Consider the following 19,075-nt stretch of genomic DNA (forward strand, 5'->3'; position numbering starts at 1 on the left):
AACCTTCCTTTAATCGGTGAAAGTTAAATTGACCAAAGAAATGTGCTATTTGATTTAATCACCAAAAAAGTTCATCTTTTTAAGTCTTTTAAGAGTCAAGTTTCCAAAACAAGCATACAGATACACCAAAAACAAATAGGGATATAATAGTACTTCACCGTCAAAAATTCCCTCAACAAAGTCTTGCCTTAACCTCCCTATTCCGCTTCCAATGGCTTGAACAAGTCCTTGAAGGAAGCATGGAGCTCCAATCCCATCGTACTCGGGCTTTAGTCAAAATAAATTTTCCAGGCTACATCTATATTGTCCTGTTCTACAAGAACAATCGTGATGCATTATACTAACCAAAATAATCAGGCTGTAGCCATTAGTTCTATATTATTATTTTCCCAGCTGCTTCAAATTAATGAACTGCTCACCAAGCTGTGCCTCAAGAGCAGCTTGAACATCAGGCGCCAGAGCTTTAATAAAAGACTTGGTGAGGTTGAGTTTAGTCAAGATTTCAAAGGTCTTTATACAAAATTTCTGTACCTCTGACCTCCTTGCTTGCTTGCTTGGCATATTTGTCACCAAATCTTTCATTAAATTGCAGAGCTTATCCAAATTGCTCTTAAGAACCTTTTTGGCTGCATTCTGATTATCACTACTCAGTGTCACCAATGACTTCAATATTTCCATTACCAAATCTAGTGCCTCCACTCGTCGGAAGTCTGACTTGGAGCTTCCACATCTCTCTAAAATAAATCCAAAAACAGCATGCCCAATCCATGGTCTTCTTCGGAATATTTCTTTTAAAAACCCAGATTTGATTTGAGACTTTTTACTGTCAAAATACCCAGCCAAAACTTCCTGAAAAATATCAACCACCCTCTGGAGTTCGGACTCTGAGAAGTTTCTTGCATCAATAATCTTCAAAAGCCAAAAGGTTGATGTTTGGGCAAGGGAGGAAACCATTTTCTGTCGGTTCCATGAAGCTGATTTCTTTGATGGATTTGATGCAGACTTTTGTTTCTTCAATGGTTTTGACGCCAATTTCAAATTTCTTTCCAACAGAGGTTCAAGAGTTGATAGTTGAACCCCTTCACCCCTTGGATAATCCTTGGCTTTAAATATTTGCCTTTGTAATATACCCCAAATACGCTGTCCAAGCTGCTCACTAACTTCTGCTGTATGTGGGTTAACAAAAGCTCGAGCCAAATTTGAGTACACCATAAGAACCTGAGGCTTACCTGTAGATTAAAGAATAGCATAATCATTTCAAAGATGAAGTGGGAAAGATCATTACAAAAACTCATCATCAAATACAAAATGCTTAATTATGTGAGCATAGAAGACAAAATGGCCAGAGTAATAGATTTTAGGTATACTTGCCTGGATTTTCATGAAGGAAAATTTCCAACAATGAAAGGATACGAAGTTTGAACAACACAAGCTGGGAATGGGCAGTTTCACCTCCAGCCTGATTTTTCTTCTCCTTGAAAATCTGGGCCAGATACGTATCAATCCTGAACATTGCATCATCATCCATTCCGCTATCAGAGTCATCAGAAGCTTCAGGATGGCCCTGATCATTTTCCTCAGCCTCAACAACAGAATCTGAGTCATCAGTCTGCTCATCAGTCTCACCTGTTTCACCTGTCTCAGCTTGATCAATATCTTCCTCTTCGATATTGATAAAGTCATCGCCGTCATCGCCATCGCTATCTTCTGCGCTTGTTGCATCAGGATGTCTAGCAGGTTTTAAGTTTTTCTTGATGACCCGCAACATCCGCATCAGTCCATCATCGGTAATATCATTACAGAAGTATTTGAATACCTACAAGGAGATGAGTATTAAACAGATAAAAACAAATAAAATGTTATTGTTATGTAGTACACAACCGTCCAACATCTTTCCAGGTATTGTTTTATACTTTTATGTATCTCCTTAACATAAAGGCAAGATGCAACATATGAGCATGCTCTGAGGTAACTGGGGGTACTATTATACAGTTAACACACAATCCTGAAGCGGTTGAAGATAAATATCATATTTTTTTTTATTCTAACCTGCTCAATAGAAGATCGCATAGGAGCTGATGACTGTGGAAGCAGTGAAAGTAATGTATCCACAAGAACATCCATCAACTCTGGTGCATCATCAGCCTCCAAATCATCATCTCCAGATGAGTCAGGAAGATCACAAGAAGAAAATGCTTTCTTACAACAGATGATGAGTTCAGATGCAGCTTCTGAGTACTCCCCTGGTTGAAGAAGCACTTGCAGAAGCAATTGGATAAGCAAGTACCTCAGTGCATGCAATCTATTAGCTTCAGCACTAAGCCCATGGCTCCTTTCCTACATATCATTAACAAAAAAAGATTAAGAGAAAGCTCAAATATTAATTAAAATATATTTTATTAAAACAAATTGTTAATAGCTCAACTACAATGTTAATTTAGGATACAAATGCAGGTACTGGTAGGTACTAAATATAATCTCAGAACATGTAAACCACAAGAAAATAATGATGTGAAATGGCTAAAACTGTCACAAGATAATAGCTGTAACAAATTATGGGTAGTTAGACAGTCAACAAACAACAGTAAAGACTCAAGACAATGAATGAAATCTCTATTACAAATCCTTATATATTTTATACTCTGATAACTTAGATATGCAAATGAGAACATGAGCTATCACACATCCAAGAAATACCATCAACTCTTTCTTTTGTAACACCATTACTGTTAGAGTCAAGACAATGTCTATGGCCTACCATACTAAACATTAAGTTATGAAGTACAAAATACTCAGATGGTGTACAAACGGATATATATGGAAATAGAAGAACCGCATCCAAATATAAGGTTTGTAGATGACTCTTAAACATCACAAGGCAACCTTCTATCTGGTGGAATCTATTGGTTATACTTAAAAACACTGTTGATTTAATTCATTAATTCATCGGATAATCTGTAGTGAAAATCAATGGAAAGGACCACTTGAAGTTCATGTCTGTGTATTATTAATAACAGGTCACAAGTATAATTACCTCTCTGGATAATTTTGCTTCAATTGCTTGTAATTTTTTTACTGCTTTATCATCCTCATCATCTAAGGTACGAAATAGGGAAACTGAAGGAATATTGCATAGGGTGCTGAAGAACTTCATGAAGTACAGGCCAAGATCATTTGGCTCAAGGCTACTAGCCGAAGCTCGTGACCCCTCTCCCTTCTGAGCATTTGCCAATAATAACTGGAGCTGTTCAACACACATCTTGCAAAGAGCATTCGATGTGGGTGATTTTGGCCACCTGAATTTTTCCTGCAACTCAAAAGAAGTAACCTCAGATCCAAGAGATGCAGTGAACAGACCTTGAACAGCCAGAAATTTCATGATTTCTTTCTGTACTCGGAATTTCTCCTCATGACCCAGCTTCAAGTGTTTCAAAATGCTGGGAAGAGATTCAATAATCCAACTCTTTAAAAAATCAGAATTGCCATTGGACCTTGGGGAATCCTTATCATCAACGGAACCTATTTCGGAATTTTCATCTGTAGTTTGACTCTGGTCTGAAGGTTCTTCCGAGGCACTGCCTTCATCTACAAACAGGTTCATCAAGCTCTGAACAAAAAGCAGGCAACCTGCTTCTGTTTTGAAGTGTGACATGAAATCCTTTACAGCTTTTGTTCGTGTGATATTATCAAATTTTCCATTGCTGTGTTTCTGTAGAGCAACTATAACAGCAACTCTTCTGACATCATCATCTCCAACCCAATCGGACAATTGTTTGAGAAAATGCTGAGCAACTTTATACAGCCAAGTGTTTTTCGTTGATAGTATATCCATAAGGCACTGAACAACTTTGCTTGATAGAATGATTGGAACCAAAGATGCAGACAGCTTTTGGAGTAGAAGAAACAGAACATCAAAAGCTAAATGCTTACGGTCATGAGATGACAAGAGAAGGGATCCTTCAATAATTATTTCGCAGAAAGACTGAAGATTCTTTGCAGTTTCTTCATCATAGGAGCTTGATTTTCGACTCTTTTTATGCTTCTTTAACGAATTTGAAGCTGCTGCCACATCTTCTTCTTGCATAATAGTATTGGGCAAAAGAATAGTTACTAAAACAGGCCAAACACCATGAACACGGGGCTGACAAAAGGTTGACTCCTGCATTAAGAAAATGCATAAAAGATTACCTTATATTACTTTCAACAGGTTTAATGAATTAGTATTATATATATGACTGAAAAAACAGCTACCTTCAAGCAATTGCTCAGGGAGGAAAGCTGATCAGTGGAAAAGAGCAGGCTAGAGCTGAATGGATTTGGCAGCAGTTTGACAAATGCAGAGTTGTCAATGGAAATCTTTTCTCGTAGTTTTAGTGCAAGAAGCAAAGCATCAGGATTTCCTACTTCCATAGCAGCGTCAAACCATTCCTTCATCCCCGGAGCTTCAACAACATGATTCAACAACGCTTCAACAGGCAACTACAACGAATAAATAAATAAGTTTATATGTCAGATAGACATGAAACAATATGAAATGCTGCTCAAAATCACCAGATAAGATACTAGCAAATGGCCCAGATGATAGGTAAGAGTTTCTTGCTTTTTCAGCACAGAACAGGAGAAGAGATGTTTGCAAATCTTCAAATAACAGAAGAAGAAATGAATAGCATGAGAAACAGGATAATATAATGGAAAAGAAAGGCATGCAACTGTTCTTTAGAGGAAAGAGAAAAGGATCTTTTAACTTGTACAGAAAAAAGAGGGATGACGACTACACTTTGAAACCAACGAAAATGCAACCTAAGCACAACTGGAAACAAGCATAATATTCACAATAGGTACTTCAGGGGTAAACTTCTCTTATGATAATATACAAACCTTTTCAGTTAAGTCTAAAATTATTGAAACAGCAGGCTCTTGCAAGTACCGCTTTTTATTCGCCAGGGAGATTATTACACTGACAAATTCTCTAATGCATGATGTGTTTTTATCTATAGTCCATTCCTGTGTAAGTCTTCCCGATCTAGCCAATGCACCATAGGCAAATAAGCGACCCAAGAGACAATCCTTTGCCTCCTGCAATATCCCAAGAACTACACAGATATAGTACTAGCAAGTGAGAAATAAACAAAACAAAATAATAGTCATTGGCATCTCCTACCTGACCCTTCATTGACGAAGTTACTTCCAATAAATCAACTACAAGTTTAAGGAATGATTCAACCCGAATCTTGCGGACAGCGCCAACTAAAAGTGTTAAACCTAAAGCAAAACCTTGTCGTGCACACTGCAAAAGCAACAAAATATGTTATGTTAGCAACATTTCATCATGCAAATTAAGCACAACACCAATGAATGGAGTATACCGACTAAAAGTTTCCAATAAGAACATGCATGAACAACATCCAGCAAACAATGAAGCACAGTCTAAACAGAGAGAAAAAGAAAATTATGAACCAGAGAGGAACTTTTCAGGTGAAGTTACAATAACAATGACTAGTTCCAAATTCTGATTCACAAGCATCCTTACACTAATCTTCATATTGAATTTCAAAAGCAAAGAGTAAGCAAATCTACATTACAACGAAAAGAAACGCAGAAAAAAGAAGAAGAGGCACAAACCTCTCTAGAGGAAGAAACACCACGAATAAGCCTGCGAACAGCGTATCTAACAGAAGGTGCACAATCATCCAATCCATCATCCTTTTCAGCTTCAAGCTTGAACCCTCCGTCGCCAACCTCCTTCTCATCAAGCGCATCGTAAGCACTCTGAACCGCCTTCAGTTCGGTCACCAGCTGTTTTGCGGCCGCTTCCCTCGCAGGCTCCGCCGCCACCGCGAGATCCTTGAACACGCCAATGTGAAACTCCGGGAGCTGAGAGCCTCCGCCGCTGCTGGTTCCGGGCGAGTCCACTGGCTGAGCCTGTGCTGCGGAGGTCGACGGCTCCGGAAGCTTCGGCTCGGTGTCAGCGGCGGTGCGGCGCCTCTCCTTGTCGAGAGCTTTGCGCTTCTTCTTCCTCTCCATTGGCTTGACGGAGCCATCAGATGCTGCCGCCACCTGTTCTTGTGGCTCATCACTGTCGTTATTGCTTTTGTCTTTCTTGGTTTTCTTCTTTGGGGGCTTCGGAGAATCGTTGGTTTCAGCTGCGGGTACTTCGACGACAGGTTCGTCGTCGATGGAAGAGTTCCTTTTCTTAGCGGCCATGTCTGAGAGAAGTGGCGCAGAGGTTTTAGGGTTTAAACCTTAAACACACACACTCTAACTCTTAGTAAGATGGTTCTGGTTTTGGTGATGCTCTAGCGAAATGTAAACGACCTTATTAAGTGTCGTTTTGAGGGGGGGGGGTGGCAATGGGTAGGGTAGGGTAGGGTTTGGAGTCAACCCTAACCCTACCCGCGGGTTGAGATTTTTATATAAACACAACCCTACCCTACCCGCGGGTTGAGAATATCTCAACCCTAACCCTACCCGCTCTTAACCCGCGGGTACCCGACCCTACCCGCGGGTTACAAAAAAAATGCAATGTTATTATATAACTTGATGATAATTTAAAATAGAACTGACTTTTATGTAAAAAAAATTTTATTAAATTATCAATTAATGATTTTCTTTTAATGACTAAAGATCTTTTGTATTTAGTGAGAAGTCTTTAGTTTAATATCCACTTAAAATATATTTTTATATAAGTATATAACATATACATATATAGGGTGCGGGTTGGTCAGGTAGGGTTGAAGCTCAACCCGCACCCTACCCGACCCGCACGAAAACCCTACCCGCACCCTACCCTACCCGCTGCGGATCGGGTTGGCAACCCTACCCGACCGGGTGGGGTCGGGTTGGGTACCCGCGGGTAGGGTACATATTGCCACCCCTAGGTTTCTTTTTCATTTATAATTATAATTTCCTTGTAAATATTTTTTTTCTTTATTTTAATTTTGCTTTTTTGTTCAAAAATAAAATGTTACAGAAAAGAGAAAATTTTCAAATGTTCTTAATATATCGGTATTTTAATAATTTTAACTATTAATTTTAATTATTATATATTATATATTTTTTATAATTAAAATCAATCATTAAAATTATTAAAATATTGATATTTTTAAAATACCTAAAATTCTTTTAGATGTTGTGATTATTTTTTAAATTAGTTTATAATTTTTTAATATTTTTATAAAAAATATTATGTATACATACAAAATTAATAATTAAATTGATTATTATATTTTTATATATATTATTTAATTTATTTTTAATATATATTTTATACGAATGATTTATAAAATGCCGTAAGAAAATGCCTTCATATTAAAAGAAAACGCCAGTAATATTTTATATTATTTAATTTATTTTTAATATATATTTGTATGATTTATTAAAATGCCTTCATATTTTGCATATCTAAGTAGGGGTGGCAACACTACCCGAACCCGCGGGTATCCACCCCGCCCCTACCCGCTCGGGGCGGGTAATTACCCGCCCCCGCACCGGGGCGGGTTTTAACGGGGCGGGTTCTTGGGCGGGGCGGGGCGGGGTCGGGTTTAGGTTGAACCCGCCCCTACCCGCCCCGGTATATATAATATATATGTAAATATATATATTTTTAATATATAATATACATAACATATTAAAATAATTAGTAAAATGATTAATAATATTATATCATATATAAATTTTTACTTTAATTTATATTATGTATGTAAATGGTGGTTATATAATTTTTAAAATTTAATTTTATTTGTTGAATTTAATAATTATAGGGGCGGGTAGGGGCGGGGCGGGTACCCGCAGGGGCGGGTTAGGATTTAACATTTTACAACCCGCGGGTAGGACGAGGCGGGTTTGATGCAGGTTTTCTGTAGGGCGGGGCGGGGTCGGGTAGAGCAAAAACCCGCCCCTACCCGCCCCGTTGCCACCCCTATATCTAAGATGCACGTACAAGTTACAATGGTAAATAATTGGAGTTAGTTCAACAATTTATGTTCTATTTTTGTATTTTCACTTTTTAAAAAAACGTTATACTTTTCATGTACTATTTATAATCTGAAATAAATTCCTCATAAAATAAGGTTGATCAATTCATTCTGCGTTCGAATTCGCCTTGTGTATACAGCAATTCATTAACGAGCGACAGACACTTAAATAAAATTTCGATCTACAACTAGTAGATAATTCCCACAAACCAAGTGTAAGAGATTAGAGATATTAGGCTATTAGCTTCTTATTGTTCACCTTTAATCTTCTAGTCGGTCACCTCTTTTCGTTCCCACATCAGTATCCTATACCATCCCCACTGTCAAGTGTCAACCACGTTTTCACAAGATTCACCTGCTACCTCTGTGTGATGTAATCCCTAAAATGATACACCCATGCTGTGCATATGATATCTGCCTTAACAGCCATAGTATTTGTGTCATACACGCTTATGTGTATTACTAACTCTGACTAGCTCGGTTCTGTCGCTAACTTGATTTTGCTTATGGATGTATTTTCCCTTTTATTTTCTTGTTACCATATGTACATCTTCAAAACATCAACACTTTCTTCTGTGTTCCTTTAAACTTTAAAGTAAACCAAACATAATTAGACTAATCAAATAACTTGTTACCCAAATGAGCGTAAAACCTGAATATTCAGAAATCCTATCAATTCTCAATTGAAAGCAAGAAAGCGAAATACAAGACAGACCCAGTGGGAGAATATATCACTACTCACTAGCAAAAATTTCAGCATCAGTTATTCAAACAGCAATGTTCAGTACTCCAAAAGTACTGCAAATTGACAAGCTTTATGCCGTAAGAAAAACACCTCCAACATTAGTTACAAAATTATGTAAAATATTATATGCTCTTCTACTAAATTGAAAAACATGTTTCACTTTTATACTTGCTACCTAGAGATGAATGAGAAGAAATATCTGATTACAGAACACCTAAGATGTTTCACTTCCTCACCTCCTCATATTCTGCCTCCGGAGCCTGGTCTCCACCTTGAGACCCCCCAGTTGAGGAACCACCACTTGAGCCACCACCTGACATGTGCTGCCCAATCTTGGAGACAGCCTTGTTTGCAGCATCAAGCTTTGCCTTAATTTCCTCAGCGTTATCCCCGGACATGGCCGTTCTCAAATCTGAAATAGCATCCTCGATTTCTTTGGCCACTTCGCTGGGAATCTTGTCTCTGTATTCACCCAAGCTCTTCTCAATGCTGTAGATGGTAGTATCTGCACTGTTTCTGATGTCAATAAGAGCCTTCCTTTCTTGGTCTCTCTGTGCATGTAACTCTGCTTCTTTGACCATCTTCTCAATCTCATCTTCTGAGAGCCCACCAGATGATCGGATTGTGATTTGTTGTTCTTTACCGGTTGCCTTGTCTTTGGCAGAGACAGTAACAATTCCGTTGGCATCAATGTCAAAGGTAACTTCAATCTGAGGCAAACCCCTGGGAGCAGGAGGAATGCCGACAAGCTCAAATTCTCCAAGCATTTTGTTGTCTGCAGCCATTTCCCTCTCACCTTGCAGCACCTTGATACCCACCTGTGTTTGGTTGTCAGCTGCTGTTGAAAACACCTGAAACAATGGTATGACAAGTCAGTAAAAGACTCAATTACATAGCAAGCTGGCATAAAACTAGACCAAATGAATAACATGCTTCGTGGTTCAATTAAACACGTGATCATATGATTGTACAAACTGACAACCTAAGAAACCAGTTTCCGAAGATATCTTCACCAAATTCAAGTATTACCTGACTCTTTTTGGTAGGAATAGTAGTGTTGCGGTTGATCAACCTAGTAAAAATACCACCCAAAGTCTCAATACCAAGAGAAAGTGGGGTAACATCAAGTAGCAATAGCTCTTTAACATCTCCACGTAGGATACCACCCTGGATTGCTGCTCCCATGGCAACTGCCTCATCAGGATTTACTCCTTTGCTAGGAGACTTTCCAAAGATAGCTGAAACCACTTCCTGGACTTTAGGCACACGGGTCATCCCTCCCACAAGAAGGACCTCATCAACATCCTTGATAGATATATTAGCATCCTTCAAGCAGCTCTTACATGGTGCCTTGGTCCTTTCAATCAAGTGATTCACCAAAGCCTCAAACTTGGATCTGGTCAATGTGATGTTCAGATGCTTAGCACCAGATGCATCAGCAGTGATGAAAGGAAGGTTTATTTCCGTTTGAGATGTTGAAGACAGTTCTATCTTAGCCTTCTCTGCTGCTTCACGAAGTCTCTGCAAAGCAAGCCTGTCTTTTGAAAGGTCAATACTGTCGGTCCTCTTGAATTCGCTTACAAGGAAGTCCAGTAAGGCATTGTCAAAGTCCTCTCCTCCCAAGAATGTGTCACCATTTGTTGCTTTCACCTGGATATAATCATATAAACTCGTTATAAGTTTCCATATCATTTATTTATTTGTGGCAGGCTAGGGAAAGCAAGCAAGAGTTGCAATAAACTAACTTACCTCAAAGACACCATTAGAGATTTCCAAGATAGAGACATCAAATGTTCCACCTCCAAGATCAAAAACCGCAATAAGGCCCTCTTTGTTGTTCATCCCATATGAAAGTGCTGCAGCTGTTGGCTCATTGATAATTCTCTGCACATCAAGACCTGCAATTCTACCAGCATCTTTTGTTGCCTGCCTCTGAGCATCATTGAAGTAAGCTGGGACAGTAATTACAGCCTTGGAAATTGACTTCCCTAGATAAGCTTCTGCTGTCTCCTTCATCTTGGTGAGAACAAAGGCACCAATTTGGCTAGGAGAATATTGCTGGCCATTAGCTTCAACCCACGCATCTCCATTTGGAGCCTTAACAATCTTGTAAGGAACCATTTTCATCTCCTTCTGTGTTTGGGGATCGTCAAAGCGCCGACCAATCAACCGCTTGGTACCAAAAACGGTGTTTGTTGGGTTTGTTACTGCCTGACGTTTTGCCGGTGTACCAACAAGCAGCTCCCCTTTCTGGTTGAAAGCAACCACAGATGGTGTTGTTCGAGAACCTTCAGAGTTTTCAATAACTTTAGGATTCTGTAAAAGAGACAATAATAGTAAGCACAAACACAACATATTAATGGAAACGCAATGACAAATTAAGAGCGCAAGAATGCCTTGCCTTTCCTTCCATAACAGCAACACAGGAATTTGTAGTACCCAAATCAATACCGATGACATCATTTCCAGCAGGCCGAGAACTGTAACAAAAAATAAGTTACATGAGCAAAGACGATCAAAGATTTTAATATATATAAATAAACGTACAGCAACTCTATATGCTTAACTAATGAAACAAGAACTATAAAATGGTACCTGAATGGTCGACACAAACTTGACCACTTGTGAGCTACATAAGCTGGTTTAGTGCTACCCGACAACTGCATAAACATTTCAATGTAAGAAAAAGGGAAAATATTCCTCCATAATCATAATCAACACACATCAGCACATCAGCAGAATAATTCAATTAATCAATTACAATTCTATCATCTACACCACCAAAAGCATCGACAAGCTGTAACAAATACAAAAATCATAGAGCAGAAACCAGAAAGGAGCTATCAATAAGCTGAAGGAATAGTAGTAACAAGAAATGAAGCAAATCTGAATAATCGAGCTGATTTCGAAGCAACCGCCACAACCAACAAGAATGAAAAAAGTGAGCGAAGAAGTTGGAAGGTTACCGAACGAAAGGCTGAGACGGAAGCAGAGGCGACATCACGGCGGCGAAGAGAGCGAAGCACCGCGGCTGCTGCCATGGCCGAAACCGGATGAATTGACGAAGAAATGGAATAAGCAGAGGGGAGTGATTGAGAGGTTTTTGTACTCAAGTGTTTTCGAGGGTTTAGGGTTTTGAACTTCAAAGAGCTTATATCGATGGTGGAGGATTATTCTAGTTCCGGTTAGAAAAGAGTCAGAGGATTAGAAGGTTCCAGATAGAGAACAATGTTTACTAAAACGGTGTCGTATGGTATCAACAAATAAAGACATGTGGCTCCTAGTGGTACCACGATGAATGGCTTTACTGCTTGCTTGGTCTATAAGTCGCAGTAGTGTTTCAAGATCTTGGCCTTGCTGTGCTTATTTTAAACCAACTTAGAGCACTTGTTTTTTTATTTTCAAGAAAATATTTTCAACATTTTTTATATACAATCGAAGAGAAGAATACAAGTAATTTTTCTTAATTTCTCAAAACAATTATTATTCATAGGGGGCTTAACTACATTATATACATGAAGTAAAATTTGGAGAGCCATTTGTATCACCAATGGACAAACAATAATATATGAAATTAAAATGCCTAGTCCTTGTTCTGTTATAGTGTATCAAATTAATCAAAAACAGAGAAACCCTGTACATGTTAAAAGTTAAAAGTGTCCCCATCATTTCAGAAAATAAAATTGATGTGCCACATTTCCTTTCCCCGTTAAAAGAAGGTAGGGAAGAAACAAAGAACAGAAACAAAACAAAACAATACAATGAAAGAATAAAGGTTGTCTAGATCAGATTCTCCATTTTGCTTTATCTTCACACAGACTCCATAATCCATATGGGCTTCATGTGATTGTTTTTCTGAACTATTCTGCTAGCTTATTATGCTTCTTTTGTATGAGTACTGAAAACCAGTTGGTAAAATTGCCTGTGCAGAAGTGGGAGATTATTGAAAACATAACTTGGAGGTTGATTCATATTTCATTTCATAGTTCATAGCATGACATAGACACATTCAATGATTCAAGCATTAGATCCGAAGGTAGCCCCCTCTATCTTGATCTCCTATTCGTAACGGTCTCTTGAGGAACGACTTCCTGTTTAGTGACCAGCTTCTTCCGGGACCTTTCCTTTTCTGCCATACAGCAGCTACGCGAGTGTAAAGAGTCGGAAAAACAAAGCAGAGAAGCACAAGAAATAGCATCGCCACGCAGAGTAGCAGGACGTTTCGGAAACCATCTTGTAGCTCCGGCGAATTCTGCCCTGTCCATGGAACTCCACCAACATTCATGCCAAACACTGGAATCCAAAAAGTCCAATGCCATAAAATGCTGCCTATGCATGTGGATAACAAAAGTTCGAGAAGATTTAAGAATTAGATTGCAAACCTCCTGTTATGATGGATAAGGGGAGGAATATTATCGAAAGGAACGAAAGATAGTACAGTTTCCTGTTTATTTGCTCCGACTGCCAGCTGTCAAGACTAGCCTGTACTGCTGTTACACGATTTGCTATAAAACCTACATTCTCCTTCAGCCTCCTTAACCTTCCAATTAGTTCTTCAAGGGAGTTGATGTCTTCATTGGCAAACCACCGTTTCGACGAGCATTTTTCTTTAACTCGGAGATATACTTGCTCTCCATGGGAAATTACCTGAATGGATTTTTCAAGAGAAAATAAAAAATCATGCGATTAGAATTTACATATTAACAGTAATGTCATCTCAGCATAGTAACATTCGTAGTTCTAATCATTTACATATTCAGGCTGATATTCTCTTCTTTCCTCATTCATTTAACAACAATGATAAAATACTGTCCAGCGGTAATTATGTCTCATTATAGCCTTATTAAATTTCTTGAATGCAATTTTGACTTGGCTGTCAGAGACATGACAAAAGGAAACATAACAAACACTTGATTCAGAATACAACACACGAGAAATGATGTTTACACAACCTTTTTGTGTAAATCTCTTTTGTACAATTACTTTTTTGGTATAGAAAACAAACTATTAATCTTTTCTCACTTTTTTATCAATCATTTTTAATACCATAACTGGAAAGTGTACGAAAGAGGTGTACACACTCGTGGCTAGGAATACAATGATGAGACTAACAACCCTTACACACAATGACAAAACTATGATGTTAAATCATTCATGATATATTGATTTGGATTATAAGGTTCATATTTATTAATGCAATAATCATGATGAATGCATAAAAAATTTAAAAAGCACTGACATAGTAGTACCTGTAGGAGACGCTGTAAATTAATATGCAGCTTGGGGAATCTTCTGTCATCTAGCATTTGTTTTTTCAGAGCATAACCACCTACAATCAAGCAGAACACTTGTTTCTTAATTCAATGCCATAAACAATTGCAAACATGGCAAAATAAAGGAAGCAGTACAAAACAACTTTGCACAGAAGGATACTACGAATTTCAGTTTATACACAACCATTCAGAAGAGATATAAGTCCACCGCAGCAAACAATTTTTTATATAAGCTTTTTGCTAGAATACAATAATGTGAATACATCAAAATGTCACTTAAACATTGTTTACTATTTTATAAGTCGACTATATCCAGGGATTCTCCCCTACTAATGTTTGGCAATTTGTCAGGGGAACAATTGTGTAAGTTTACAAAGTGAAAACCATCCAAATGGACGCTTCTGCTCAGTAGAATATTATGTTCCAAAAGGCCTTCTTAAGGTCTTTGTCACTGATTGGATAACAGTGGTAAAACAGTATAAAAGCACAAATGAACTACAGCAAGCTTCTGTTGTTTCTAACATTTCAACATTATAACACAAACCTTCACTTACGGGATGTGAATCGATGATCTATGTAACTTAGAAACAAGGAGGCCTGTAATTTTTCAAACATCAAAGATGATCTACATGATTTCTAAAAGTATTTAGCATAAAGCACATGCATGGGCTTTACTTTCACAAATTATAGCCTCTGAATAACACAACTTACTGAAAAGAGGAGCATGGTAAGATAACTACAAATAGGATTTGCTCCATCCATCTATATCGCCTGATATTTTATAGAAGAAATCCTGAAGGATCTAGGCAATAAACTTTTAGGTCTTTTCCCTATGAATAGCTTGGTCTTAATAGCTAATATTAATTTGGTCAAGCAGATTAATAATCTCATTGAAATAAATGCAAGAAGAAACAAGCCACCAATTAAAAGACAAGTAAAGCACCACATAACATCTTGTTAGGACCATGGATTAACTATTAAGATGTCAAATAAGTAATTTCGTTAACGAAATTTGAATCAACAACTTAACAGAGACAACTTAATTTTGTGTTATATCTGTTACAATGTCTGGAAAGTCATAGACAAAGATTAAGGGTTATATCCAATTACCTTTATTAACAAATTGTATTGAACTTGAATGAAATAAAGTAATCAATATAATTAATCACCACAAAAGTCAAATGCCATCTTTGGATAATGTCATATTGTCAACACTTATACACCAGAGAAACCAAAAAACTGCATATATCTCATCTCACTATTCCTTTTAAGTTTATTAAAACTAAGGATTATTTGCAGCATGAAAGAATTGCATAAACTTACAAGATAGGATGTGAACAAAAGTTAAGACTCATTGTATTCTATAAGGATATAAGCCATTTAATAAGCAGTGGTACAAGCAAAAAAATTATGGTTATGATATCATTATCAGACAATAGGCCAGGGATAATAAAATGAATTAAAATGAAATTACCCTTATCTAGATCAAGCTCCACAGAGTCCAAGTCCATCTCAATCTTTGTCACAAGATCTTGAATCTGATCTATATGTGTGTCAATTATGTGAACCACAAGATTTGAGACAGATCTAGGAACAGGATTGTCAGCTTCCTCGGAGTGATTCATTGTCAATAAGAACTCAAGAACATGTTCCATAATCACAATTCCACTTCCTTCCTGCTGTTGACCTCTAAACTGAGAGGAGCTTTCTACGGTAGGAATCTCAGAAAGCAGTGATTCACCCATGCGTGAGAAACCTAATCTGGGAACACGTCCCAAGGACACAGTAATTACTGACTTTTTTGTAATTCTAGCAGAAAGTCTAAATGTGAAGTCACTAGAGGGAGGACCAGGTGAATTAACTCGAAACACAAGTGCCCCATCAACATGTGCACAAAATGGTCCATTGCTAACAAGTGAGAGAATGTCTTGGAGTTTCAAAGGCGGGCAAAGAACACTGATGAGATCTTGTGCAGATTGTGAAGGCCTTTGATTTCCTTTTGGGATTTCTACATGGTACCAAGAAAACTCGTTCGCCCGGCCATCTGCTACATCTGTTTCCACCTGCTCCGTCTGATAAAGTTCTGCAAGATCCCAGTCCTTATTGTAAAAATTTCCCATTCCATCAAAGATATAAGCCCTCTTCTTCACCAATCCTACAGGGTGAGAAGGACGGATTCGGCACTCCCTGAGAGGCACTTGATCAGAACTTTCCCCATGCATCTCCTCAACTCTCCCATTCACCATAGCTCTATGCTGAGCTAGTTCCATAACCTTCTATATATACCAAAATAGGCTCTCTCTTTTTCCCCTCTAAACCAATAGAACAGAACAAATACTATACAACCTGATCCAGCAGCAACCCAGTTTTCTTATCTCACAAATTTGACATGCAAAATCTCTCACCCTTAATCTATATTCTATTTTAAACCATTGATGTGTTATTATTTGCAGTCTCAAATCCAAAGTCAACAAAATCCAGTGAGACTCAATAATAAATTGATCAAAACGAACCACAATGTTTCCCAAAAACAGAACCCAAGCATGCGCCAAATGAACCCAAAACCCTGAAATCAAAGTTGCGTTGTTCGTTCATACTTGAGAATTTCAATCAGCTAAACAACAAATTGTAATAGAAAAAGGGGGGAAAATGTAGAATAAGAAAATGCATTACCTCGTTGAATGGCCGAACGGGTGAGAATGAATGAATGAATGAAATGAAACGCTGAATTGGGCTAAAGAGAACGCATGAAAGGTTCAAACTCCAAAAGGGAATTATTATAAAAATAAAAAATAAAAATTTAGGATTAAGATTATATAACTATGAAACAGAACAAAAGGTTTAGTAATAATAACTAACAAGAAGGAATCTCAAGTATGCTGAGTATGACAGATCGTTGAATTCTGAGCTTCTTCGAAACTTCCCTTCTTAAATTCGTAACTTAAATCCAATTCGAGTCAATACCCCACCACGAAACGCAAACAACTGAATTTTAAAGCTGTTATATTATATTATTATATTATTGATTATTCAGGAAAACTAGCAAAAATTAAGAAGATTTGGACAGAGAGATAATGGAAGCTAACTAATCATTTAAATTTGAACAATATATATTTGAAGTCAACCATGTTTAAAAGGTATTTAATCTAAATATCTAATCTTGTTTCAGCATATATATATATATACGTTCATTAATTGCTAGCAATAAACTACAGCCAGAAAACAAGTATTACAATTTACAATACACCAACAAACATAATTGTAGAAATTATGTCTCCCAAAACTTACATGTTTTTAAAAGAATAATAAAATTAAAAGTATAAATAAAAACGATATGAGGGACAATTTTTTTTTTATTGACACATGTATATATACCTCTTTTAACGTCAACTTATATTATTTGACCGATAGATAAGTATAACCAAAAAACTTAATCATTCGAACAAATTTGAATTAATTTTAAGAATTTGAATTAATTTTAAGATTAAAGCTCGCGTGTAATTATTTTTATATGAGTTTGATAGTTAATAATTACTAAATAATTTAATAAATTATTATCTACTAATTTTTAACTATTAATTTTATATATGAATTTTTACCAAATTTTAAGTCTTTAAAAAATATATTGTCCCTTCAGGTGTATTTTTCATTTATTTTTTCTCATTCACTATCTTATAACGGCTCAATTTTTTCGTTATGGAAGCCTTGTATGTGATGTAGCTGGTTATGGATTTAGGGGGAGTTAGACAAATGTGTGAAACAGCTTTTTCTGAGTGACAGTAGGAAGAACTCGGACCGTGCAAGTTCTTTGCTTCAAAATTTGACTAAACAAATTGGAGGGTTCGATTTGAAAGGAGGGAAATTTAAATTTCGTTGCAAGCAAATCAGACCATCCGTGTTGTATATATATATAAATTTTTATATGAATGCCAAAATTAAATCGCACGGTCCGACTTGAATATTAAAAATACTTTTTGAATCAGCTGAAAGAAATCGACGAGTCCGATTTATATATAGATGTAGATATAAAAGTGGGTAACTCGTAAAAGATATCAGATCCGTCTTCTTCTTCTTCTTGTTCGGCTTCTTCTTCTGTTCGTGTTTCTCTCTTCTTTGGTATGAAGTAAAAAAATCTGGTAGTGAAGTTTCTGTTCTTGTTTAAATGAGTGAGAGAAATGGATGACAGAGTTCTTTTAAAAGTGTATTATTTTGATCAGATTTTGTTACAAACATCTGAAGGAGTAAAATTTATTTATGAAAATCCGTTAGATGTTGTTATTCCCTTCACAATCTCATTGAAGAGCTCAAAGGTGTGATCCGTGAGAAGATAGATTCTGAGATGTCAAGAAAAATATCATGTATTTTATACAGATATCCCATATCGGTGTTTGGTGGATTCGTCCAATTTCAAACCAAATATGTAACGGACGAAGCGAGTATGCAGGAGATGTTTTCAATGTATATTGAAAATCGTGCTCAAATCTCGTTCATCGAGTTGTACGTTGAATTCGAACAATCTGAGGCCGACCAGAATATTGTACGGGAAGATTACAATAGTGACAGTGAAGAAGAGTTCGAAAGCAATTACGAAGTTGTTGGTCCAGTCAGAGATGAAGATCAAGGTGACGGCACTATGGCTCCGAATGTGACAGACGTGGCAAATGCACTCGCAAACGAAGTGCCGTTTGAGGAGTCATCTTTCATGCGAGTTTTCGATTTGGAAGCCACGCATGTTCCAGAGTTTTCGAAATATATGACTGTAGGTACGTAATTGCCTATATTTATAAAAAAGATTAGAATTTTGTAATAATTTATCTTGATCGATAGACCAAATAGTTAAGTAAAATGTGAAAATATACTCAATTAGCATATGTTTATCTGTTTATTTAGTTAAGTTTTAGCTAATAATTTTTTTATTTAGTTATTGATTTAGTTAAATATAAGTTAGTATTTATTAACCAGTATTTAAAAATGTTTTTATGTTCTTATTTTGTTTAGACTGAGATAATAACCTGATTTAAAGTTTATTTATATCATAATTGATGCAGTGAGTATTAATTTACTTTTAGTTTCGGTTATTAAAT

The 19,075-nt window shown here is 36.9% G+C and overlaps 3 protein-coding genes across 5 annotated transcripts; all 3 read right to left on the reverse strand.

Annotated features, from left to right (window-relative positions):
* Window positions 1-28: 28 nt before the first annotated feature.
* On the reverse strand, window positions 29-6,312 carry LOC107621537 (DNA polymerase V family). The gene is made up of 8 exons (XM_016323560.3): window positions 5,623-6,312; window positions 5,162-5,287; window positions 4,879-5,076; window positions 4,252-4,479; window positions 3,035-4,159; window positions 2,050-2,337; window positions 1,372-1,816; window positions 29-1,229 (listed from the first exon to the last, which is right to left on the reverse strand). Exons 1-8 carry the CDS (start codon window positions 6,202-6,204, stop codon window positions 382-384), a joined length of 3,840 nt encoding a protein of 1,279 aa, XP_016179046.1. The 5' UTR covers window positions 6,205-6,312; the 3' UTR covers window positions 29-381.
* A 2,380-nt stretch (window positions 6,313-8,692) lies between these two features.
* Window positions 8,693-12,055, reverse strand: LOC107620041 (heat shock 70 kDa protein, mitochondrial). Its single transcript, XM_021114764.2, has 6 exons — window positions 11,685-12,055; window positions 11,314-11,378; window positions 11,120-11,198; window positions 10,468-11,034; window positions 9,748-10,368; window positions 8,693-9,569 (listed from the first exon to the last, which is right to left on the reverse strand). Exons 1-6 carry the CDS (start codon window positions 11,757-11,759, stop codon window positions 8,943-8,945), a joined length of 2,034 nt encoding a protein of 677 aa, XP_020970423.2. The 5' UTR covers window positions 11,760-12,055; the 3' UTR covers window positions 8,693-8,942.
* Window positions 12,056-12,256: 201 nt separating this feature from the next.
* Window positions 12,257-17,139, reverse strand: LOC107623652 (Magnesium transporter CorA-like family protein). 3 transcript variants are annotated; one of them, XM_016325996.3, is made up of 5 exons: window positions 16,665-17,139; window positions 15,466-16,557; window positions 13,968-14,047; window positions 13,101-13,365; window positions 12,257-13,011 (listed from the first exon to the last, which is right to left on the reverse strand). In XM_016325996.3, exons 2-5 carry the CDS (start codon window positions 16,259-16,261, stop codon window positions 12,743-12,745), a joined length of 1,410 nt encoding a protein of 469 aa, XP_016181482.1. In that variant the 5' UTR covers window positions 16,262-16,557; window positions 16,665-17,139; the 3' UTR covers window positions 12,257-12,742. The 3 variants fall into 3 exon arrangements, with proteins under 3 accessions (XP_016181482.1, XP_088361021.1, XP_088361026.1); XM_088504895.1 differs by having other exon boundaries at window positions 12,257-13,043; window positions 13,157-13,365; window positions 16,665-16,906; XM_088504900.1 differs by having other exon boundaries at window positions 12,257-13,047; window positions 13,157-13,365; window positions 16,665-16,906.
* Between the last annotated feature and the right edge of the window lie 1,936 nt (window positions 17,140-19,075).

This window comes from Arachis ipaensis, chromosome B10 (assembly GCF_059453495.1).
Source record: "Arachis ipaensis isolate K30076 ecotype BB chromosome B10, ASM5945349v1, whole genome shotgun sequence".
NCBI classification, from domain to species: domain Eukaryota; kingdom Viridiplantae; phylum Streptophyta; class Magnoliopsida; order Fabales; family Fabaceae; genus Arachis; species Arachis ipaensis.

What these genes read in the sequence shown, in the direction of transcription:
- LOC107621537 (XM_016323560.3), bottom strand. Translation starts at nt 6,204, where the DNA reads ATGGCCGCTAAGAAAAGGAACTCTTCCATCGACGACGAACCTGTCGTC. An exon ending in TTTTAGACTTAACTGAAAAG is followed by an intron (nt 4,480 to 4,878) that starts GTTTGTATATTA and finishes TATTCGTTGTAG; the next exon opens with TTGCCTGTTGAAGCGTTGTT. An exon ending in CCCTGAGCAATTGCTTGAAG is followed by an intron (nt 4,160 to 4,251) that starts GTAGCTGTTTTT and finishes TTCTTAATGCAG; the next exon opens with GAGTCAACCTTTTGTCAGCC.
- LOC107620041 (XM_021114764.2), bottom strand. Translation starts at nt 11,759, where the DNA reads ATGGCAGCAGCCGCGGTGCTTCGCTCTCTTCGCCGCCGTGATGTCGCC. An exon ending in AGTTTGTGTCGACCATTCAG is followed by an intron (nt 11,199 to 11,313) that starts GTACCATTTTAT and finishes TTTTTGTTACAG; the next exon opens with TTCTCGGCCTGCTGGAAATG. An exon ending in TTCCTACCAAAAAGAGTCAG is followed by an intron (nt 9,570 to 9,747) that starts GTAATACTTGAA and finishes CCATTGTTTCAG; the next exon opens with GTGTTTTCAACAGCAGCTGA.
- LOC107623652 (XM_016325996.3), bottom strand. Translation starts at nt 16,261, where the DNA reads ATGGAACTAGCTCAGCATAGAGCTATGGTGAATGGGAGAGTTGAGGAG. An exon ending in GGAGCTTGATCTAGATAAGG is followed by an intron (nt 14,048 to 15,465) that starts GTAATTTCATTT and finishes GCTTGATTGTAG; the next exon opens with GTGGTTATGCTCTGAAAAAA. An exon ending in CTTATCCATCATAACAGGAG is followed by an intron (nt 13,012 to 13,100) that starts GTTTGCAATCTA and finishes TTTGGATTCCAG; the next exon opens with TGTTTGGCATGAATGTTGGT.